This window comes from Aricia agestis, chromosome 9 (assembly GCF_905147365.1).
Source record: "Aricia agestis chromosome 9, ilAriAges1.1, whole genome shotgun sequence".
Lineage (NCBI taxonomy): Eukaryota > Metazoa > Arthropoda > Insecta > Lepidoptera > Lycaenidae > Aricia > Aricia agestis.
Genome location: NC_056414.1, coordinates 5,914,984 through 5,940,623, shown reverse-complemented (window position 1 = coordinate 5,940,623; position 25,640 = coordinate 5,914,984). Strand labels below are relative to the sequence as shown.

At 38.7% G+C, this 25,640-nt stretch overlaps 2 protein-coding genes across 7 annotated transcripts; one reads left to right on the top strand and one right to left on the bottom strand.

The window, feature by feature from the left end:
* Nucleotides 1–504: 504 nt before the first annotated feature.
* LOC121730244 (N-alpha-acetyltransferase 35, NatC auxiliary subunit) lies at nt 505–25,416 on the bottom strand. Of its 4 annotated transcripts, XM_042119208.1 has the most exons (15): nt 25,211–25,416; nt 23,852–23,937; nt 23,434–23,585; nt 22,909–23,132; nt 22,215–22,395; nt 21,320–21,509; nt 20,536–20,717; nt 19,786–19,986; nt 19,313–19,453; nt 18,777–18,934; nt 12,332–12,512; nt 11,772–11,929; nt 11,421–11,514; nt 10,750–10,910; nt 505–533 (listed from the first exon to the last, which is right to left on the bottom strand). In XM_042119208.1, the coding sequence occupies exons 1-14, from the start codon at nt 25,243–25,245 to the stop codon at nt 10,770–10,772; spliced, it is 2,124 nt and encodes a 707-aa protein (XP_041975142.1). In that variant the 5' UTR covers nt 25,246–25,416; the 3' UTR covers nt 505–533; nt 10,750–10,769. The 4 variants fall into 4 exon arrangements, with proteins under 4 accessions (XP_041975142.1, XP_041975141.1, XP_041975143.1 ...); XM_042119207.1 differs by lacking the exon at nt 505–533 and having other exon boundaries at nt 10,645–10,910; XM_042119209.1 differs by lacking the exon at nt 505–533 and having other exon boundaries at nt 10,645–10,910; nt 25,286–25,416.
* Nucleotides 2,088–7,285, top strand: LOC121730245. Of its 3 annotated transcripts, XM_042119212.1 has the most exons (5): nt 2,088–2,213; nt 3,161–3,379; nt 5,673–5,811; nt 6,723–6,855; nt 7,014–7,285. In XM_042119212.1, exons 2-4 carry the CDS (start codon nt 3,167–3,169, stop codon nt 6,818–6,820), a joined length of 450 nt encoding a protein of 149 aa, XP_041975146.1. In that variant the 5' UTR covers nt 2,088–2,213; nt 3,161–3,166; the 3' UTR covers nt 6,821–6,855; nt 7,014–7,285. The 3 variants fall into 3 exon arrangements, with proteins under 3 accessions (XP_041975146.1, XP_041975145.1, XP_041975147.1); XM_042119211.1 differs by having other exon boundaries at nt 6,723–7,285; XM_042119213.1 differs by having other exon boundaries at nt 2,096–2,213; nt 3,155–3,379; nt 6,723–7,285.
* Nucleotides 25,417–25,640: the final 224 nt, after the last annotated feature.

Genomic DNA, 25,640 nt, shown 5'->3' with positions numbered 1-25,640 from the left:
AGTTGGCGAACATCCAAGGAGCAGGATACAGAAATACTTGGCAATCCATCTATACTGATTGTTACTAATCAGGCCCTGTGGCTGTATATGGTCTGAATTCTAAATAACATTATAGGTAGATACGAATTTTACCATAAAATTTTAAAAATATGTAACAAATGAATCCATCATTTCTCGTGCGGGATTGGTTAACTGTTTTCCGAGATAAAAATAATAGAATAGTCAGGTCAGTACAGCTGCTGTTATTAAATACTTTTTTAAAATACCTCATGGCTTGTAAGATGCTAGCCTCGTGACAAACAGACAGAAAGATGGCCTGATTACTTGTAACACGATCATGACGTTTTAACCCTTTGGGTACGGAACCCTGAAGAGTTTAGTAGGTACAATACTTTGTACCTATGCGTAAACTCTTCAGTTTTTTGATATGATTGTAGAATCATGCAAAAAAACAAGGAAAGATACCAAACCCAGTTTAGTTTTTATTGATTGTCATGTTGCTAATTGTTGTGATGATTGATAATTAACAAATAATTAATCGTTCTTATCATTTTCAAGACACGTTTTACATGAGGATGGAAAACCTATTTTACTAGCTAAAAGCCGAGCTTTGTGTGACAACGCGAGTGTCACACCTTGACTGACTGATGATGACACATCTACATATAAATAAAAATTGCACAAATCAATAGGCGTGATAGTTTTTCCGTAATAAAGTGTGCCAAAAAAGTAATAAAGTATAAAGTGTGCCACAAAATGTACTGGTTGTGGGATATTATACTAACGCTTACTTCACTCGCCCTGATAAATAAATCAGGCAGAATTATACTAAGTATAATAGCGTAACAGGCAACAGCAGCTATTAGGTATTAATTAAAAATTTGAAACCTGTAACGAAGCAATAAACTGTTATCATAATAATTATGATAACAGTTTATTGCTTCGTTACAGGTTTCAAATTTTACAGGTTACTAAAATGTTACTTCGTTACAGGTTACTAAAATGTTTAACTAGGTAATAGTAATTATTACTATTACCTAGTTAAACATTTTAGTAATATATTCTATTTACCTAATTCATACAACATTAGGTAAAACTATTTTTTTTTTGCTTATACAAAAAATGCTTCTTTACTGTTAATTGCACTTTATTTATAATAATGTATTTTTTACAATATTCTGCGAATATAAAAACAAATAACAATAAGATCACACGATAAGAACAATCGATGATCAGTGATCGTTCAGCTTCCTTATGCATAACATTATTGCAGTTTACACTATCATCATCACCGTCGTCCCCTTTATCATCATCACCATCATCACTACTTCGTTTAACTTGTGTTTCGGATTCTTACACCTGGGTAATTTTTTTATTCGTCTCGACCAAAGTTTAATATTATATACGTCTACACTCTACTTATAAAGTACCTAATACCTACTTGAACACTTTTACTATTTCTTAAAGTACTTAAGGCGAGGATAAACCCCAATTTGTTATTCCGCGACTTCCGGTTTACCTAGTTCTATAATAACGAAGTTTTAAAAAAATATGAGGTATAAAGCACTATATTTAAAATACCTTAAACCATAAACATTTTAATAAAACTTAATACTTTGGCTGTAATTAATTTACAAACTCACCTCCGATAAAAATCTATTTCATCGAAATATAAGTATTAACTAGGATAATTATACATTTTATTTGAATAAATTGTTAGTAAATCTATATTAAAAATTCTTTAACCGAACAATTTTGTTTCTTAATGTTTATTTCCAAAGATATTTTAAAAAAACATGAAAAATAGAGAAAATCAGCTCGTTTGACTTCAGTTTTATGCTAAGCTAAAATGAATCTTATTGCGATGCGTATACGCTTGGTCTTTGGTTGTGTGCAAAGTTATAGTTTTGGATTGAGATTAATCCCCGCCTTAATACAGCCTGATTTGAAGAGGCGGTTTCACCCCAGAAAAGTACGATCCCTCAAAAATGCTTCTGTATTATGTACACAACCAATAATAACACAAAGGAAAATTATGAAACAGTTGAAGTTTTCTGGCAAGAACATCGAGGATTAGCGCTGTAGGGCTTCTGGCGTAGCCCTGGACTGGACTCCAGTGTTTGTGGGTTAGTGGGCACGACTGTAGTGATGTGATTTCTTGACGACAGGGAAAGTGATAAGGAGGTTCTTTTGTACGATCAGTAGTTGATAAGGTGAGTAAAATCATTTTTTCTTTATTAAATTAAACATAATCTTAAGTAGATATTATGCTAATTATTATTATGGAGAGCCTAAGTGGATTTTTTCGGTTTTAAAATCAGTGCTTTTAGTGACAAAAGCTAAATCTTGATACTAGACTATTCCTCGTGTAAAGGATAAGTCCTTTACACTAGGACCTAGTTATTATATTTTCTGTGATGAAGAACTAAGCTGAATGATTTTTCGAAGAAAAACAATGAGCTATTTTTGTAAATATTTATTAGAGTATAAGGTACTTATACAAGTTTAAAAATCCTAATCGATACCTTATTAATAAAATGTTTCGTATTCTGTTGAATCCATACTAATATTATAAATGCGAAAGTGTGTCTGGCTGTTACCTGATACCTCTTTACTCAGAACCGCTGAATCGATTTTGCTGTTTGATATGGAGATACTTCGAGTCCTGGGATAGGGCAACGTGGGAAAGCCATGCTTCGGCACGAATGGGCCGGCTCGACCGGAGAAATACCACGTTCTCACAGAAAACCGGCGTGAAACAGCGCTTGCGCTGTGTTTCGCCGAGTGAGTGAGTTTACTGGAGGCCCAATCCCCTACCCTATTCCCATCCCTACCCTACACTATTACCCTGTTCCCTCTTAAAAGGCCGGCAACGCACCTGCAGCTCTTCTGATGCTGCGAGTGTCCATGGGCGACGGAAGTTCCTTGCCATCAGGTGACCCGTTTGCTCGTTTGCCCCCTTATTTCATAAAAAAAAAAAGATACATTTTGTCCCAGAAAAATGTACGGTACCCGCGCGATAATCGAATTTTGGCGCAACGGACTTGCAGACGTCATCTAATTCTAACATATTATATGATATAACACTGCTTATTTAGGTTGTTTGGGCTCATCTATGTCGTCGTTCAGACTAGGCTTATAGTGTTAACTGCAATTTTAGCTCACAATGGCGGACGAGCCAGCGAGTCAGCTGCGCAGACGGCGTATATCCGGGAACCCCAACTTCCAGCTTAACCTGGACGCCGGGTACCACATCAGCGAGGGTCTCTCCCAGGGTACACCTTCTCCCAGCTACTCCAAGCTGACCCCATCAGCTACACCCAGCTCGTCACGGCTGCTGCAGGAGTTTAAGAACAAAGCGCAATCTTTTGATGTACAGGTATAGAAGAAAAGAAGCGGCTTAGAAAATACTGTTATTCTTATATAGCTTTATAATATTTCGTCATATTATATAGGGTTTAACAAAACATACTTTAGGGTGTGTATGGGTAAACATATTATATAGCAGGGGTCACCAAATGGCGGACCGCGGTCCGCATCTGGACCGCCGACCCATTGTTGCGGACCACCGACCAAGCATTTTCGAAGATGAACTTCGATTAAGTGGAGTTTGGAGTGAAATTGGTGCAAGCTATTGACAAGCTTGCAGTTTGCACCAATTTCACTCCAAACTTCTAACAGATAATTAGCAACAAAAATAGTCACTTTTCTCAATGATATGTAAATAAATACCTTTGTAATTTCCGTAATTAACTTTGTTTAAAAAATATTTTTTTTGTAAAATGTGTGGACCGCGGAGGTCATTTAATTTCTGAGCGAAACTCATTATTGGTGACCTGTTATATAGAGTTCGCTGTAAAAGTATCAGCGCTGAAAGAATAACTTTTTGTTTTACTTTTGAATGGGAAAATTCATGACGCCCGGGCGCTTACCCATAGATAGATACACTGTATACACTTTTTTTGTGATGTGTATCATACACATCACAAAAAAATTGCTCTCTCAGCACTGCTACTTTTACAGTGAACTCTACATAACAGACGCATGCACCTGAACAATAACTATTAATTATGAATGATGATGAATACTATGAGGTCACTCTCAATCATAATCAGCTATCAAACGCAAAAACTAGATTAAATCTGTTCATACGTTTGGAAGCTATATGTCACACAATAATGGTTAAAACTTCCAAAGCAAAAGGTTGTAAGTCTACTTCTTTTTTACTACGTGGGAGAGCTATGCTTCGGCACGAATGGGCCGGCTCGAACGGAGAAATACCACGTTCTCACAGAAACCGGCGTGAAACAGCGCTTGCGCTGTGTTTCGTCGAGTGAGTGAGTTTACCGGAGGCCCGATCCCCTACCCTCCCCTATTCCCTTCCCTACCCTCCCCTATTACCCTATTCCCTCCTAAAAGGCCGGCAACGCACCTCCAGCTCTTCTGATGCTGCGAGTGTCCATGGGCGACGGAAGTTGCTTTCCATCAGGTGACCCGTTTGCTCGTTTGCCCCCTTTATTGCATAAAAAAAAACTCGGAGGTTAACCTCCAACAAAAATAATAATAGGACAAAATATTGGCGATGTAAAATTTTATTATTTAAAAGCGTATGCGTAAAGGGACTTCGCTATTATCAGGATAGGTCTTCATCGTAAAGTACTGGTTCAAGACAGTTTCGTGGGAAGACGGGCGAGGAGAGAATAGTACGAAATAATACCACCTTATAATCTCTATTAAATAATTCTTATTGAGCATCTACTAATAGAGATTATGAAACACGCGTGAGCACACTGAGACGGGCCGTGCCGAGGCTCAGCGTGCCGGGGCTCATCGCAAAAATCCGCCTCCATACTATTTATATTTAACGGATGCGCGTATCGCACACTGTGTCGGGGCGCAGCGGATTTCCGCTTCCATACAAATTGTATGGAGGCGGATTTTTATAATATAAGCGTAGGTCCGTCAACTGCCTATAAAATTATATAAATAAATTTTTCGATGTACCTTTTTGCTAACTCTACCTACAAATGATTGTAGTTGGTTATTGACTTACAATGTAATAAATTAATACCTACTATCTCGAACTCTAGGTTCAGCAATAAATAAAATTATTATGTGATAAGTACCTACTAGGTATTGCTTTAACCTATGTACCCTTATACATTATACTTACAATGTTACTTGGTAGTTTAGTATATTGCCTACAAATAGCAATTATACATTCTAGATTTATAAAAATGACATGCTATTATCCAGTTTTTTTGTTTGCGATTGTCGTAAATATTATTATGTGTTGATAACAACATTATTAATTTCTGTATTTATTTTCCTACTCATTGGCTATAGTAGGTAAACGCCTCTGTAGCCAGTAGCGGCTTTAGGGAGGGGGTGACGCTCAGGGCGCTGGATAAAAAGGAACGCCGAAGTCAAAAAGGGGCGCCCGCATGTGTCCCTTTTTTAACACTACCAGCACCTGGGCGCCTTTAGTATCACATCCAGGGCGTAATGCTAAAACCGACACTGTCTGTAGCCTCGTACAGTTATTATCGTTGTTTCGTATTTCGATTCCTGCGTTGGATTCAGGCACCAAATACTATAAATTAACTTACCTTTAGCACCTTTAAAAGCTTTAATATGGCTTATATCTTCTACAAGACTCTCTTTACCTCCAGATAGAAGAATGCGAAGAAGAGGAGATAATAATCGAGAGCGACGATGAAGGCGAGGACACAGCGACGGGCGTGACCGCCGACCGGCCCGTCACGCCCACACCTGTACAGGACTTCGGGACAAACGTCGTGTATTTAGAAGGTTAAGTGAATAATAAGGGTAGGAAAGGCATAAGAGATATTGCTGAAACTGCTGAAAGTTATATTGCTTTCTAATTATCTGACATCAAATAAAAAAAAGTAAAATTATTGTAAATACAGTCATTTTGGGTAACTTTGAATTACGGTTTAACTTTTAACAATACATTATTGTGTTGTTCAAAGTTAAACCGCAATAATTCATAGTTACCCAAAATGAGCTTACCATTAGATTTAAACATAGGTACACTTCTTTATTAGGTATAATTCAAAATTAACTCTTCAAAATTAAAAAACATTTTACCCCCACTAGAACCAATTATTCTAAAGTTTATTGGCATAAGCAATAAAATGCTTGATGATTTTTTTCATTAATTACAGCACGCGAGCGAAGGGGAGATCAATCCAAATTTTTTGGTAAATTTTTGAAATTTTTGATTCTGGTACTTATCTTTAATTTTAAAATCATTCGGCTTCTTATCCTACATAATTATCTTACCCCTTTAAGAACTTTTCGCTCCACCTGCCTACTGTGCTTCTTTTATACCCAATAGAGTATAATAATTGTCTTTAAATACAATTAGGTAAATTATAGTTTTGATAAGTATGTCAGTTCATATTGCAACATGACGAGGCCATGCAATGCGAAGCATTTATAAAGAAGTCATACAAAACTGAACTTTAATTGTTAAATATAAGAATATAGTGATTGAATCAACAGGCTAGAATAGAATAGATAGAACAGGCTACCTGTTAAAAAGTCCTAATTAAAAAAATCCCAACGGCTTGTTGTTGCAATACGACCTGACCTATCTTATTTTGATCATTTAATTTTGATAGTTTGATAATTTGCCCGTTAATAAATATTTACACTGATTTTATTAGATTATTATTAACCTATTTATTTCACAGCAGGACCCCAAACGAGTGATTTCCTGAAAGTGAACGCGATCGAACACGACTGCTACACTGACGTCTCAGATGCCGACTCGGAGGGGGAGAACGAACCGTAATTACTTAGCACAGGCTGTACACAACTTATAGATCGATGAGCAGTGGCGGCCTTACCCATAGCGAGGCCCCGGGCGGAAGCTCTTTGCGAGGCCCTGGGCGGCAGATCTGCGAGGCCCTTTGTCTTACGAAAAAATACCTTGCGAGGCCCCGGGGGATTGCCCTGTTCGCCACCCCTTAGGGCCGCTTCTGTCAATGAGCAAAACTGGAGAGGACAAACGGCGCATGTGTCATCTACCAATGACGTGTGACAGTCTGATCGCGATCTACCAATAACGAGCCGTCTGATCACTGATGTCTGACCGACCAAAAGTGTGTTAACGTCAGTGACGGATTAAGACTACTTCATGCCCTAAGCAATTCATGCCTGTGGTCCCTATGGGCAGAAGTAAAAGTTAAGGGGGCCCCCTACAAACACTGTTAAAAGGCCGGCAACGCACCTGCAGCCATGGGCGTACCGAGGGGGGGAGGGGGGGGGGGGGGGCAGGGGGGGGGGCAGCTGCTCCCCCCTGGATCATGTTGACGTCCCTACTAAGTATATTATCTAGTACTTTTATCTATAAAAATCAAAAATTAAGAAAACGAATTTTTGCCATTTGTTTGCAATACAATATTTTTACAACTAAAAATTATATTTTTTTTATTCTTTATAAACACCTAGCTTATAAAAAATCTGATTTGCCCCCCCCCTGGCCCAGAACCTGGGTTATTTGCCCCCCCCCCCCTGGCCCAGAACCTGGGTTATTTGCCCCCCCCCCCTGGCCCAGATCCTGGGTATTTTGCCCCCCCCCCCCCCCCCTGGCCCAAAACCTGGGTACGCCCATGCCTGCAGCTCTTCTAATGTTGCAAGGTTCCATAAGCGATGGTAGTTGTTTTCCATCAGGTAACCCGTTTGCTTGTTTCCCCCTCCCCCTATTTTATGAAAAAAAAACTGTGTATTCACTCTCCAATTTCGCCCAGCGGTCTAAAAGCTGTGCGCGGCCTATAACTGTAATAAACAAACAATATACAATACAAATATATAATTTGCAATACAAAAAACTTGTTTGCCTTGTCTAACTAGATGATAGTTTAATTATAGGTAGCGCCATGATGAATATAATTATTAATTATAAGAATGAAAAGAAAAACGTCATAAAATCTTTTATGAACTAGTTACTAGATGGCAAATATTTTTATTTTGTAAGGAATAGAAATATCTGCCATCCCCCTAATCCTGATTAAATGTTTAAAATAAATTACTCAAGAGTATTCCGTAGTTATTTAGAGTGAAGAACTCCTTACATTACACAATTAATCGGCAAAAAAGTTATAATAAAACATCACTATATTAGTTAACACATCGACGAATAATAAGAAATAGTTTTTATTATTCGTAGCTATACCTATAGTACAGGAGCCCTAGAACAATTTTTTTTTAATTACTTACCCACAAAAACTTACAAAAAATTTACTTACAAAAAATTAGCTTGATAGTAAAAAAAAATGTTCTAGTGCTCCCGTATTAATACGCTCGCAAAAGCTTTGGATTCTCCGAGTTTAAGCGTAAAGTGTTAATCCATAATTTCTTAATATTATAAATGTGAAAGTGTGTCTGTCTGTCTGTTACCTTTTCACGGCGAAACCGCTGACCCGTTTTTGTTGAAAATTGGTATGGGAATACGTTGAGTCCCGGGTAACACATAGGATTCTTTTTATCCTGGAAAAATGTACGGTTCCCTCACGATAAACTAATTTTGTCGCAAAGGCGTCATTTGCGGGCGTCATCTAGTACAGATTATATTAATATTAATAACATTCTTTAACTCAGTATAACTACTGTTCAACAAAAAATATATCGGAACAACAATAAAATTATACACAATAATACTTTATATATCTGTTGATTTATTGCAGAAAGTCGATACAATATTCGCATGACTAGATTATTTACATATTGTAATGGACATAATAAAGAAACCCACAATTTCCTTTACAGTATTCAGCATCGTGACAAGAAATTTCTTTTTGAGTCATCTTGGCCTTAGTATAAAAACGTTGGCTTTTTAAGAGGATACACCAGGGGTGAGAGAAATTGAAAATAGGTATTTGAAAATGTATTGCTGTCTCACCAATCTCAAGTCTCCCACCGCAGAGCGCGATAGAGACAACACGACAAAAGTCCTAATAAAAGAACAGAAAATCTTCGATTCGTTGTCCGCTGATTCATTCTCCAAAACTTAACCGATTTAAGTAATTTTTTCATTAAGAATTAAAGCAAGGCTTGAGCTGTGTTTCTATGTTTTATTTTTTTTTTGTATATTCTAGCCAGTTTTGTTTTCTGGGTGTTTGAACACAGAGGAAAATCTGGGCATTTTTTTGGGTTTTTGGACGTTCTTATCTTTTTTAATAATTAAATTATGAAAAAAAGGAAAACAAACGGACATGCTAATAGTGGCCATAGATATTCAGGAAAAAAATCATAACTCTACCGGCATTATCCAGGGAGGAAACAGCGTTTGTATGGAAAAACGGCGGTGTGGAATCCTCTTAAGATTAGAGTAAAATACCCTGAGTGTAACACTAAAACTATATACAAATATTTGTGTTAATATATAATTTAAATAATTTAAGTTTAGTAAGTTGTGAACTCAGATATTTTTACTTTTGGTTTTTCTGTACGTCTCTATGGAAGTTCTTCTTTTAGGAACTTGTTAAAAATCCTTCAAAACTTTGGTTGTTACATTCCAATTAAAAGTGTACAATATAATTTCGATTACATACCTAATTTTAAATATTTAATTACAATTTATTCCCACACACAACCTGAGTTAAGTACCAAAAATACACAGTATTGGTACCTACTTACTTTTTTACATAGCTTGATAGTAGGCCTTATTTTAAAATAATAGATAATATGGAAAATCTCTCTCTCGAGTCTCGAGTCTACCCAAGACGTGTATTTTTTGGATATATTTATAAGTTATCAATACTTGCAATTGAACCCACCAAGCGCCATAAGTTCACCGGTGAGCGAGACACAATAGGATAACAAAAGATTTCCAAAAATCCACGATCGATGGATTAAAACAAATATTATTAGCGGTGAATATTATAAAGGCAAACATACACGCACCGCAGTCGCACATTAAGGATGTTATGGCTGCGTTTCCAAAATAACTTTGTTACGAGGAACGTATTTTTTAGATCCGACAGAATCGCAGTGTAACGAAGCATTTCTATTGGTTGTTATAAACACATTCGCAAGTCGCAATGCAGCTCCAGGGCAAATGCACCCTAAGAGCCAGTCCACATGGCGCGTTGCGATGCGTGGCTCGCTGCAACGCAAACATTTTGACGCATAGCCGGCCACACGGGCGCTGCGCCATCGCAGCGTTATTACGAAGCAGTATTAACGTCAACACTCCTTGCTGCTTTATCTCGGGGGTGCTGTCCGTCATATTATGTGCGTTGCGACGACGCAACACGCCGTGTGAACACCTTGGTTATCTTATATATATATTTCTCGTGTCACAATGTTAGTTATCGTACTCCTCCGAAACGCCTCTACTGATTTTTACCAAATTTTATAATATGCATATTCAGTAGGTCTGAGAATCGGCTAGTGGCTACTTTTTATATTGATAAGTGCAATTGTTGAATAAATAATAGTAAATTATTACAACTCGAAACTGACGGCAACCATTGTTTGAGCGATGGACGTTGCCATGGTGCCATACTTATTAACTTCAATAAAATAATAATATTATGGGCGAAATACTGTATAATATGGCAAAACAACGTTTGGCGGGACAGCTAGTTTGTATGTAAAACAACGCAACGGCAGCGCCGCGTCGACGCAACGGACCGTGTGGACTGGCTCTTACACAGTAGCCAGGTTTAACCTCAATGTATACACTGCAGCTAGGTCTCCATTTACCTTTATTATTAAATAACTAATACAATAATGATCTACACTAATTTAATAATAGGGAAGTGTCTATGCGCCGTGAAATCGAACTCGGGAGGTGCGGTCGAGTCCTTCTTGTGTCCCCCCGCTAAGAGTTTCAGCACGACGAAATTCGTTTTCGCTACTTTTAGGAGATCGGATACCTGCAATAGGGATTATTATGTTTGAGTACGTGTGTTCATTGTAATGGGAAAGTCTTAACAGGAGCGATAAGGCCGCGTTTCCACTGACGCAGAGCGGAGCGGAGAGGAGCTTAGCGGTGCCCGAATTGACCAATCGTGCTGTTCCAGCGGAATGACCGCGAAGCGGAGCGAAGATTTCGAGCATTGTGATTGGTCAATTCGGCACCGCTAAGCTCCTCTCCGCCCCGCTCCGCGTCAGTGGAAACGCGGCCTAAATTTGTCTGTAAGAAAACCGGGCAGTAAATTTAATTGTATTCTTTCATTATATTAACATATCACATAATATGCACATGTATGCTTGTAGTGTTCTTTTGTTGGCCCTTCAGACAAACAAAGCAAGATTTTTAGTTATAGTATGTTTTCGTATTAAGAGATGATGAAGTAGGTAAGTTACAAAGTTTGTTTAAATTACAAGGGAAAAAATGAGTAATGTTAATAAATGTTAGTTATCTGGTTCTTTTGTAAACATACCTCTTGGTCTGGCGTAGTGACCGTCTCGAGGAGCGAGCGCGCCTGTTGGAAGTGTTTACATCCACCGAGGTATAGCAGCACTGGATTTTCATATCTGATAATTAAAATTTAAAATTGAATTTTGTTTAGGTACGGTTCAGATGTCTTTCTCCAAAACGATATTTATACTAATATAATACTGTCTCGTTTCAAATGCCAAAACGAACGCAGAAGAATCAGGAATGCAATTGAAAATTATGAAAGTGACGTTTTATCTGTATTGAACGCAGATAATGAATATGATTGCATTGTTGTACCGCTCTTTATCTGTCACGTGTGACTGTGTAACGCGAGTAGACTGTACACACTCACTGTATAGTCTGCGTGAGCTCGCAGAACTCGTTGTAGTGCACCTGCGGCGGTGTGAGCACGGCGAGCGGCGCGAACCGGTGCTTGTACCGCACGCCCTCGTTGTCGAAAGGCGACTGCGGCTGACGGATCTTGCCTTGCAGCTTGAACGCGACGAGAGCCTAAAAATGATGAAAAATGATATGTTTTATCGTACATTGTATTTAGAATTTGTATAAAATAAAATTTCAGTAATAGTTTCATCTTTTCTCCAAAGTGAGAATCAAATGCGTGACATGCGTAGAGAGCGTAACAGTGTGCGTGTATGCGTGCATGCGTGCGTGTGCGTGAGTGCGCGTGTGCGTGCCTGTGTCCGTGAGTGTGTATGACTCAACTTTTAGTACCCGCCGCACATGTTTTGCAGCACCTGGTATATGAGTGTCTCTAGCGCGTGCGGCCGACGCCCCTTAGCTTGCGTCCCTTACGCGCGTCCGTCTTCTTCGTATGTTCGTACTATGTGCATGCGTGCGTGCGTGCGCGCGTGTGTGTGTGTGTGTATGTGTGTGTTTGTGTGTGTGACTCACCTTGTAGTACCCGCCGCACATGTTCTGCAGCACCTGGCACATGAGCGCCTCCCGCGCGTACGGCCGGCGTCGCTTCATCTTGCGTCCCTTACGTGCGTCCGCCTTCTTCGTCTCGCCCGCTAAACCTTCAGCACGGCCCAGCGCAGACACCAGCCAGCCGTATAAGAATTCGTATAAGTACCTGAAAATATTATATGTACGTGTATTATATGTACGTGTATTGCGCACACACTTGGGCACTATAAAATTACTCCTGCGTAACTGGCCTGGTTTCAGAACGCGTCGTGGCCGTTTTCATTAGGGCCATAACACAAATTCGCGTCGTGGCTGTTTTTAAATGCTCAGAACGCGTCATGGCTTTTCTCAATTACCACAAAAAACGAGTACGACAAGAAACTACAAAGTTGTAACGATACTTTTTTATTAGTACCTGCATAGTAGGGGCAGAGGGCGTTAATAGTGTAACGTGCAGTATATGCAGTTATGCACATACGCAATAATTATGTTGTGTGTGTGCATCATTGACATATACGTGTCAGGTGTCCCTTTAGTCTTTAGTTACTTAGTCTATAATAAGATTCCGTAAGGGCTTGTCGCCCTGCCGGCACCTATACTTACCTGTATTAGTGAACACTAAATCTTAACGCAATAAATGAAGTCAGATAATACTTTTCATTTTATTAATCTCTCCTAGGGCGCTCCCCTTACATTGGTGACCCCTAAATTCGTAAGTAGGTGCCGTGCGTGTTTTAATTAATTAATCGGACTATTGCTAAATAAATATCGGACTATTGTGAATTTTAAAAACTATAAAGTGACACTTAAAAACTAAAATGACGGAAAGTGGAAGTGATCCTGCTGCCGCTCAAGAGATATCTCAAATAACCGTTTCCTCGCGCGTTCCTGATTTCTGGGAGGACCAGCCCCGGACCTGGTTCATTCAACTGGAGTCTGTGCTATTTAAGCAGCGACTGACTGATGAGGCGAAGTACCACCTCGTCATTGCGAAGCTCGGTAAGAACGTCGTGTCACAGATCACGGACATCTTAATCAAACCTCCAGATGATGGTAAATATGAGCTGCTGAAGACTACTCTTCTAAGCATCTATGAGGAGTCCGAGTCTCGCCAAATACAGAAGCTCATCGGAGAGATGGAGCTCGGCGAACAGAAGCCGTCTCACCTTTTAAGGCGAATGCGTGAGCTCGCCAGGGATAAGGTCAATAATCATACCCTGAATATTCTTTGGCAAAATCATCTGCCCGCATCAGTTCGTGCAGTATTGGTGGTGTCCGACACGAAGGAGCTGAATACCTTAGCGTCCATAGCTGACAAAGTTATGGAGACTGTCAGACCGTCTGGAGTAGTCGAAGTCACATCGGCAACCAGTGACTCGATAATAGCCGAGATCGCTAAATTAAATAAGCGACTCGATCGGCTGACGCTGTCACGCTCGAGAAGAGGATTCTACCGTGGAAGAGGTCGCGCCAGATTCCGTTCCCGTTCCCGCCGTCGTCAGGATTCGTGGCACAGATCCCCAGCCTGCAAGGACTTGTGCTTTTACCACGCCAAGTACCAGGAGAAGGCTCACCGGTGCGTCCCACCCTGCGCCTGGAAGGACGAGCCGGGAAACTCTCCGTCGTGCAGCCAGCAGCGGTGGCCAGCTGCATAGGAGTGAATCACCGCCTACTCATTAAAGATAAGTTTAGTAATTTAAGATTTTTAATTGACACTGGCGCAAATGTCTCGGTTATTCCCCGAAATAAAATTAAAGTTTTGAGCGAGTATTTTAAAAATAATAATTACAATTTGTATGCCGCCAATGGAACTCTTATTAAAACTTATGGATTAAAAACTTTAAATTTAGATTTGGGTTTGCGCCGAAATTTTCAGTGGACATTTATTGTGGCTGACGTGTGCCAACCAATTATTGGTGCAGATTTTTTATTAAAATATAGATTGTTAGTAGATATAGCGTCACGTCGATTATTAGACGAAGTTACGCATTTAAATGTTTTGGCTGACGTTGTTCAATGTAACGAACAATCGGTCAAAACTGTTGACGAGTGTCATCCTTATTATGACATTTTAATTAAGTACCCTGACATCACAAAGCCCGTTTCGTTTAAAGAACCTCCTAAGCACTCGGTTTATCATTATATCGAGACCAGTGGCCCGCCCGTTCATGCAAAAGCGAGGCCGTTGCCACCACATAGGTATGCTAAGGTCAAGGAGGAGTTCCAGCTCATGCAGGAACTTGGAATTTGTAGACCGTCGAAAAGTGCGTGGGCCAGTCCTCTTCATGTTGTCCCGAAAAAGGATGGACAGTTGCGACCTTGTGGAGATTATAGAGCGCTTAACGCTATCACTAAGCCCGATAGATATCCTATCCCTCGTATACACGATTTTACATATATATTACAGGGCAAAAATATATTTACGCGGATCGATATAAATCGCGCGTATCATTTTATAATGGTCGCCCCTGAAGATATTGCAAAGACTGCTATAATTACACCTTTTGGTTTATTCGAATTTCCACGAATGACATTTGGTCTTCGTAACGCCGCACAAACTTTTCAACGGTTTATGAACCACACAGTTTTGGAAGGCTTAGACTTTTTATTTACATATATCGATGACGTCATAATTGCAAGCGAAGATTTAGTTACCCATAAAAAACATTTAAATTTAGTTTTCGAGCGATTAAATAAATTCGGTCTTACTATTAACTTGAACAAATGCTCGTTTGGACAATCGAAAGTAGAATTTTTAGGTTTCGAAGTTTCCTCGACAGGGATTAGCCCCCTTAAAGAAAAAGTTGCTGCGATTTGCGCTTTTCCCCGACCCACAACGGTCGAGGAATTGCGTAGATTTTTAGGTATGGTCAATTTTTATAGATTACATTTGCCGAATGCAGTAGAGTACCAGGACGAGCTTAATCAATATTTAAAGTCTTCTAAGAAAAAGGACAAGACTAAAATTATTTGGACCGAAAAATCTAATGAAGCATTTATACAATGTAAAAATAAGTTGCAACAAGCAGCTAACTTGTCCTATCCGAAACTTAATACTCCGCTTGCACTAATGACTGACGCATCGAATACGAGCGTGGGAGCGGTGTTGCAACAGCGCATGAACGGCGCGTGGACACCGCTTGGTTACTTTTCCAAGAAAATGTCACCTACTCAACAAAAATATAGCACTTTTGACCGCGAATTACTAGCGATTTATTTAGCCGTTAAGTATTTTAGGAATATGGTAGAGGGTCAAAATTTAGTGATCTATACCGATCACAAACCTCTTATCTATGCTTTTTCTAAGGTCGGTAGTAACAACAATTGCCGAGGCGCGTTAGGCAGTTACTATTTATCAGCGAATTCACTACAAACATTCATCATATTGATGGTGATGAAAATACGGTAGCTGATGCGTTGTCTCGCGTAGAGAGTATATCTTGTTCAGGAATTTTAGATTACTCCGCCGTTAGCCGTGCGCAGAATGATGATGATGAATTAAATAAGTTACGGCAGAATAGTAAGTTCAATTTCAAACAGATAATTTTACCTGGTAGTGACTCATCCGTATGGTGTGAAATGTCCACCGACAGAGCTAGACCTTATTTACCTAAGGCATTTAGAAAAATCGCTTTTGATAATATTCACAACCTTAGTCACCCCGGAATTCGTACCTCGCGAAAGCTATTAAAGGAAAGATTTTTCTGGGAAAATATTAACAGTGACGTAGGTAGTTGGTCGAAATGTTGTATATCGTGTCAAAGAGCTAAAATTCATCGTCATAATAAATCAAAGCTAGGACATTTCCCTTTAACAGAACGCTTTACGCATATCCACGCGGATATTGTAGGTCCTTTGCCGATATCCTTGCATGACTACAGGTATCTCGTTACAATTATAGACAGAGAGACCGGGTGGCCAGAGGCTTTTCCCGTCAGAGATATTTCTGCTGAGACCATTTCAAAAGTAATATTTGAAGGTTGGATTGTTCGTTATGGTATCCCTCATCAGCTTACGAGTGACCAAGGGAGACAATTCGAAAGTAATATTTTCCAGCAACTCATGAAATATTTAGGTATTTATAAAACTCGTACCACTCCCTATCACCCCCAGAGTAATGGGATGGTAGAGAGATGGCACAGATCTCTCAAAGCCGCTCTTATGGCTAGATTAAATACTAAAACTTGGGTCGAAGAATTGCCTATAGTCATGCTAGGACTTCGTGCTGCCCCTAGATCTGACACCGGCGTTAGTGCAGCAGAACTTGCTTTTGGTCAGTCATTAAGACTGCCCGGAGAATTTTTAGACCACAATATAAATTTTAAAATATTAAACGAAAGTGAGTACGTGGAAAGGTTGCGAAAAATGATACGCGATCTCAAACCTCGACCGACGTCACATAAGGGCGCGAGCACGTTGTTCGTGCACCCGGACCTGAGTCGCTGTACACACGTGTTCGTGCGGAACGACTCAGTTCGGAAGTCACTTCAACCTCCTTATGATGGACCTTTTAAAGTTCTAGAACGAAAGGATAAAACATATTTAATTAAAATGTCTGGTCGAGATAGCTATATTTCAGTTGATCGTTTAAAACCTGCATTCACTAGTAATTTTTTAAGTACTCCCCAAAGTAGTGACGAAAGTCATAGCAAAAATCACAGTGAGCAGGAGAACTCTGCACAAGCGTCGGCGGATAGCGATTTGCCTGCCGCTAGCCCGCTCCGCCACACAACGCGTTGTGGCCGATTAGTTAAAAAGCCCGTACGTTTCAATTTTTAGCACCGCGGAATATTATATTTAAAGTAGCATAATACATTTATTTTTATTCTATCGATAATTTTACTGTCGCGTATAAGTATTTTTACAACTTAACTTTTACATTTTTTACATTTTTACAAGTTTTATTTACATTTTTTTTTTCATAAAATATGGGAAATCAATCAACTAAAGATAACATAGTGGTGAATCAATCGGAAGTCCAAGTAAATGAGATTCACAACGCGATGGTAGCATCGTATATCGGATGGGCAGTAGTGTTGATGGTGTTAGGCGTGTTTATCGCCTACGTTCTCTGTCGTTATGGCGTTAATAGGACGAAGAAATGGCTGCTGGAACAGGTAGAGTCCATGCAGAACTCCACCTTATCCAACTTCTCCAGAGCCACAGCGAGCTTCCGTAAAACTCGCGAGGCCGCTAAACCAGCGCAGACGCATATCGAAGTATGCTAGGGCAAAAGTGCTACATTTTTTTAATTTTTCCGCGTTTTTGGGTATTTTGTATGTCAGTGCAGTGCTTTTCTAAAATGTCAAAATTTTTTTTTAGTGAAACACACTTTAGTGATGTTTAATTTTAACTATACTTAGAAATAGAAAATTTTGTTCGAAATGATCATGATCAAAATATATTATGTTATTTTTATTTTTTTATTCAATATATCAGTAATGCATTTGTAATGCATTCTTACAATTGCTATTGTAATTGTATCTTGGTTATAATGTTACTTGTTTTGTCTTGGAACTTGTCACGTTGTGCAGTTAAGCATAATATTTGACACCTGCGAGTGTCACTTGCATGCACTGCATATTGCACTTATACATAAGTTTATAGTTAGGAATTATTAGTATGTAATGACATTGTAATGTTTATTGAAAAAATTTTAAATTTTTGGGGGGAGTAATGTAACGTGCAGTATATGCAGTTATGCACATACGCAATAATTATGTTGTGTGTGTGCATCATTGACATATACGTGTCAGGTGTCCCTTTAGTCTTTAGTTACTTAGTCTATAATAAGATTCCGTAAGGGCTTGTCGCCCTGCCGGCACCTATACTTACCTGTATTAGTGAACACTAAATCTTAACGCAATAAATGAAGTCAGATAATACTTTTCATTTTATTAATCTCTCCTAGGGCGCTCCCCTTACAATAGTATTCCTGGGCGTTAACTAGATGGCGTTTTTGAGAATAAACAGCGACATCTACCGGACGTTTAAAAACGCTTGAAGTTGTATCATTAGGCTGCGTTTCCACTGAAGCGGAGCGGAGCTTAGCAGGTGCCGAATTGATCAATTGTGCTATGACAGCGAAGACTTCGAGCATGGTGATTGGTCAATTCGGCACCGCCAAGCTCCGCTCCGCTTCAGTGGAAACGCAGCCATACGGCTTCGGCCGTGTTACAAAATACCAATAATAAGTTACCTCTTGATCTGGCACACTGGCAATGGCAATAAAATTTATTTAAACGTCTGGACATCTACCGGACGTTTAAATAAATTTTATTACAATTCCACAAAAGTGTCGTTGTTAGTATTCCTGGGCGTCAACTAGATGGCGTTTTTTATAACTTCGTTCCATCCAGGTGTTCCTTGACACCTCTCAAGTTTTTTTGCTTCGCTCTCACTCTCAAAACTCACTATCTCACTCACTCACCAGAATATATAATGATACTCGTGCACGCTGTACAGCTCGAGCTCCAAGCCGGACAGCAGGTAGGCGATGATGACTCGCAGCACGTGGTACAGGATCCACGTGCCGAAGCACGGCCGGGGGCCCGCCGGGTCTATTACTAGCGCGTCGAGTGACTCCGCCTGGAAAATACAATTGTTTTTTTTACGAGCCCATACTATCCCACAGCTGGGCAAAGGCCTCCGCTAAGTCATTACATCTGTCTCATGGAAGAAGACCTTTGCGACTCGGTCAATAGGTCGGTGACCAGGTCTGAGTGACTGATAATAATTATTGTTTACTTATTTGATGACGGGAACCTGTGGCCGATACGCTCATAACTACTTGAGTTCTTTTGTTTCTGAGATAAGAAATTAACGAAAATAATAAAAAAATTAAACGTTTTGTCGTGTGTACGCAACTGAATGAATAGTGCGTAACGCACACTGCGTTATTATATTATGTTTCATTCATGGGTGACCCTCGACAGACCACGCAATTATCATCACTCAATATACAACCTCCTCCTGCAGCGCGGCGAACTCGTCGAGCAGCAGCGCGAGCTTGTCCCGCTGGCGCGCGCGGTTGTGTCCGCACACCTGCAGCAGCACCGCGAACGGCCGCACGCAGTGACCCAGGAACGTATCCACTATCTCGCGCTCCTGAAATTCGTCGCATTCTACTGTTGTTAAAAATAAGCAAGGAAAGAAATGTGTAAGAGCAAAATTTGTAACGTACATACGCAGTAACGTACGTGCACGCCGTCGCGGAGACGTAGGTAAGTACATACATTATGAAACGTACGCAATGTCTTATTTATCTTGCGTTAAAGTTTTGTCAGTTCTCATAAATTTCAAATCCGGTAACGTTTATGATTAGGAAGTAATAAATATTTCTGTTTGTCCCTGTGTTATATTTTATTCGCGCAAACCATTTACTTTAAACGTTACTAATACTTCGTCATTTTACCTTATATTACAAAAAAAATACTCACAAAGAACACCGCATTGGGCGCTCGAGTCAGCGCGGGCGGGGCCACGAAACTCTTGACGGAATCCCGCAGCGTATCTAGGAACGCGTGGTGAGCGGCGTCCGGCTGCGCGGCCGCGCTGGCTGGCGACGGACTGAGGTATAGCAGCTGCAGCGCCGATCGGGACAGTATACAGGCGCGACGGCTGAACTCCATGAAGAAATCCTGGATGCAATGTACGATAATAGATTACAAATTATCTATTTGACACTAGCGGGCCCGACGGACATGCAACCTTTTACTAAATTGTTTGATTTTATATATATCTTAAAGATAGATTAAGCCTACTTATTTTGTAATTGCTTAATATAAAAACGCGTAAGTGACTTTACACAAAACCTAAGCCAATTACGAACAAATTTACGTTACTAACCACTAAAGGAAAGTACAAAGAACTAGCTGTTTAGTTCAGTCGGTAATAAGAGTGAAAATAGCTGAGATATTCAGTTTTTTCTTCCTCCTGTAAAATCATCAAAAAGCAGATACGCGGTATTTACCAACTGCTCATACGCGGTATCGCACGCGCAGCGACGATATAGTGGTGAAGTATTCTAGAAGTTTATGATTTTTACATGTAACTTCAATCAATTTTCTGTTTCATTCCTCGTCCGACATATTTAACAAACACAACAAAAAATGCAAAATCGGTATAGCCGTTCTCGATATTAGCGATAAGCGATACATTTGGCTGTTTTTATATTAACGACTACTCACCAGAGCTGTATGGAAGTTAGTACAGGATGTGATCTTCCAAGCATGTCGCAATCTGCCGACAAGCTCATCAAAGTACTGCAGCGCCTCCCCGCGCGGCTTGATGCGCGTGTACCGCGGAAAAGTCGGCGGAAGCAACCGCTGGTTTATCATGGGTTCGAAACCCATTGGGTTGGGTTTGTCCGCTGAAATCATTATTTTTATTAAATAATATACTAGCTTTATTAGTAAGCGAAGTCGATGGACGTTGTCCCGTCATTTCTATCGATATTTCTGTTAGATGCACCAAAAAATATCTAAAACCGGGTATTTATTAAGTCAATTTAACTGATACGAAGTTAATTAATTTTTTGTCACTGAACGCAAATATGTTGTTTCAAATTACTAAAGTAGTAACATCTGATTGACAAGGAATAATTAACATGTCGGATGGGCATGTAAAAAGTCCTGGATCCGTAGTTAAAATGCATTAAATGGTTTCAATATCAAAATTAAACATAACAGACAGTTTAAGTATTACTAATATTGAGTTTCGTGCCATATATAGACCTACCAGAATCTGATAGCAAAAAGTGAGAAAATAAATTGACTCTTGCAATACTGGGGTAATTGGAATAAAACATTTTGATCCTTTTTTTTTCTTACAGCGGCTGATTCTGTGTGTTAAACATGCAAATATAAAAATTTATCAAATGATCAAGGAATTTTGTGAAAATCTGCTGTCAAAAATTGCCATCAGATTCTGGTAGACCTATAGTTACTGTCAGATTTATTAATGTATACTTACAATTCTCAATTGGCTGTGTGCCCTTGCCCGCAGTCTTTATAATAACTTTCATCATTTCTGTGCACCCGTTCAGGAGAGCTACACAGTCAGCGCCCGACTGTGAATCCCTCTTCGTGATTAGCAGCAGGGCCTGGTAGAACATTCTGGTAAAGCGAATTCTAGCTGCCAGAGCCGACCAGCTTACTACGTCCTGAAAGACAGAAACAATATTGATACAAAATAGATGAATTTGTTTGAAATTTTTCAATTAGCAGTGCAGTGTATATTCATGATTTTTTCTTGATGGTTTATTAGTTTCGTTGCTACGTGGCCCCATTCTGGGTAAAAGCCTCCTCAATTTCTTTCCACCTGTCGCTGTCATTATAATTTTGCATCCAGCTTTTCCCTGCTATTTTTATGATGTCATCTGTCCATCTTTTCTTAGCCCTTCCTATATTCCTTTTGCCTTTTTTCATTTGAAAAATAAAAAGTTTCATATGTGTGTTTCTTTTCAGTCAAAAAGTAATTAGATTTTGATTTGATTTCGTGTGTAGTAAATTAAAACTCTGTATTGACGAATAGTTTTAACGATAATTATTAATAACATTTACAGATTTACCACCTTAATTAAGAAAAAGTAGCTTTAAAAAGATAAACGTCTATACTCTAAAGCAAATGTCTAAGTCCTAAATTTATTTTGTGTACACTTGGAGAAAAAAATATGTTTTAGCGCCCCCCATTGTTTCAATTTAAAATGCATCCAAATGAAATTACAAATCATCTCCCAAGCCTCTACGGAACGCCCCCATTTTTTTTCTGGGCCCCACACCCCTTTCGACCTACAGTGCCCACTGCGCGTTATCGCCCACTTTGGGAAAGGCTGCTCTAAAGTCTAATCATAAAAAAATTATATTACCTCGCCTTCAACACTTTTAGCTTTCTTATTTAGTTCTTCTTCTTGTTCCCTCAACATTGCTATACACTTCTGTTCAGTCACTTCTAAGTTAGGGTTGTACGAGTCTCCTGTTAGAGGATTCAAGCCCAATCTATACCCGTAACTCATTGGTAAGAAATCCTCTTCTTCAAATACTTGTGCCCTGAAATAATTTCAATACAAATTAATAACCATGAATGTTTATCAGGTATCAGCTACAGTTGTCAGATGTAAGTATGTATGTACTATGTACCATCAAAGAAGTTGATTCCTATGCAAATCGGGGACCTAAGTAGTTTGGTTGCGTTACGTCAAACCCAGCTGAGAGATCACAATTAACATTGAATTGACATATTCGACCAAATAACGTTGGTCTGTCAATTGCATAGGAATCAACTTCCTCGATGGTACATTGTACATCTTTATTATACAAATGCCTATTAATTTTCATAGGTTCAGTTTAACAAAATATGTAATCTATTGCTTTTGTAAAAATGTATAATAATTGTAAATTTAAAAAATACTGATTAAATTTGTTCTTTACTAAGTTGTTTACCTTCAACACAAGGACAAGCCTACAAAGAAATTGCATTGATAGGCTTCAATGCGATTTCTTTGTAGGCTTGTATATTGTAATAACATCAATAAACAAGTAAATTTATGTAACAGTCCTTACTTGTTAATACAATCCCTGATACAATCCAAAAGCTTGTAAATGGCTATACAATATGCTTTCAGCGTCTTGTTAAGTATAGAATGCGGTTGGTGTAAGTACAGATTTGTGAACACTGTCTGAGCTAACGAGTGTCCCTCCAACCACGACACAATACATGCCATAGTTGCATCAATGATCCCGATCAGTTCACTCGGTTCCAAGCTATCAATCTTCAGCTTACCACACTGAAACAGATAAAGAAAAGGATACAATCATTATGGTCTTATCAAAGTTCCTAGATGCAGTTTTTTTTTTCTTTATTTGTTATTATTGGAAAAGTCTGTAAACAATTCATCCCTATATATTGATTTGTTTATTAGTAAAGGTGTAAAGTTAGAAGTAAGAGAGAGTTTTCAATTTTGTTACATTTTTACTTAATGTATTTCAAAGAAACTGTACATACTCAAAGTTGGGATAGTAAATTTATATACGAATTTAATTTTCTACATTATAGTCTTTAAAATATTTTATAAATATTCAACTCACAGCTACTGCTTGTTGGAAATTAAGTGGCTTGGGACTGCCGCGGTTACACATCATGCCGGCATCCATTTTTGGGTCCATCATCTCTATGGCTGACATGGCCTCGAAGAGTCCAAACAGGTGACCATCATGAAGCAACTCCCCCAGTTGGAGATCTGAAATTAGCAAATTATTTATTGATATCTTAAAATTTAAGGGAAAATTTTTGGCCTAAAAAGTGATACTTAAATAAAATTGTGAGAAACATTGTGGTTATTACTCAGTACAGTGTTCCCTTGTAATAACAGGCCCATTATATTTTATGTATTTTGTTTTCCTATTATACTCATTAATACCTAAATCGTGGGATTCAACTGTTTTCTCGGCCTGATCAGGCCACTTGGGAGTTGAAGCGTTATAACATCAAATAAAATTATTTTACCTTTGATATTTTTGAAAAAGTCTGCAGTAATGTCCACCCAGTTGTAGGTTACTTCTGATGACATATTCCCATATGATTCCATGGTTCTAAAGCAAGTAGTACATGAATTATTATTGTATACACTATACAGTCATCAAAATGTAACACAGTTAACTCTCTTGCATTTGCTTTAAGGGCTTTAGGCACTGCCAGAAATTCCTAGCTAGGGCAACAAAAATATTGTTTGACTGATCTAAGCAACCAACTAAAAGTATGCTTTGGTTATTGACATTCGAGCTGTATAATAAAATACAGTGCAGCTATTACTTTTTCATACATTTCCTGTCATTTACATAGACAAAACAAAAACTGATAATCATTGTTACTATAATAACAATAATAATTAATAATAGCTCTCACACCGGTGTCGGTGACGGTGGCAGGCTTCATTGAAACCAGGCCAGCTATGCAGGAGTAATTATTTTATAGTGTCCCAGTGTATGCGTAGTACACAAGAGCACTCTCATAAACCAGTGGGACGGAAGACCGACACAACTGGCGAGAGATCAGGCGCAGGACCGACTTTTTACATGCCCATCCGACGCATGGATCGTCTTACTTGTCAGACAATCAGGTGATCAACCTGCATTGTCCTAACCAAAATCGGAAATAACATTTTTCCAACGCGGGAATCGAACCCACAACCTCCGAGTCAAGAGCCGCGCTCTATACCACTAGACCATGGATGCTGTGCTATTAACATTGTAACACACAGTGTTAATAGCACAGCAACTAATACTGTTAAACTATGTTAGACTTACAGAAGAAGGAAGAAGGAAAAAAATACAGAAGGATACAATTATTATCATCAGAATTAGTTTCTTTTTCACATTTACATTTCAAAGTAAAAAGTAGAATTTTGTGTTAAAACATCATTAAATATTACAATACAATTGCATTGTATTATTTCTTAGAAAATCCAAATATCAATCTCAATATTAATGATTTCAAAGCACGCAAATACAGGCAAATAGGTGGTACTAATATAGTACTTATAATTAGTATTTTTTTTAATTCTGTACCTACTTAAATAAATTGCTGCCATCAAATTGGTGGATAGTATACTGATGAACAGTGAACTATGTTAGTTATTACTGCTTTCAACTTATCTTACTATGCACTACATTCTGGCACATTTTTATTCAAAGATTCAAAGATTTCATTTGCAAACTAAAACAGGAAGGAACCTAATAAGCTGTTACTACAAACAATAGCAAGCTAACCTGACCCTCGTATAATGCACATATAACTTACCTAGTGGATATTGTATGAGTTGCACAAAAAGTAATAGGTAAAATAATAAATCATGCTGCTACTAACCCTTCACCTTCGTTAAAATCACCAGAATCACCCATTTTAATGAATTAGTGATGATGAACTAAACTATTGAATTACCATTGATGTTTTAAAGTTGTATCCATATAAATGGAGAATTTATCTATTTAATTATTGGTTTCTGTTTTGCTTTCAATATTTATTAGGTCACAAAAGCCGAAAATTCCGATTCTTGCAGTGCATGAAGCCAAGAATTTACTAATGACAATTGACACTGACAAGTGACAAGTGACAGTTGACATACAACAGTAAAAAAAAACAAGTGTCATTATTGTTTTTACGTTCAGACTACTAATGCCTTTGCTCCTATAGAAATCCGTTTGCTTGTAAAGTTTTTACAAGTGGAGCAAACTGTTAAAACAAGTAAAATTTAAATGGCCACCAGGGCGATACTACATAAAAAGGTTTCTATTTT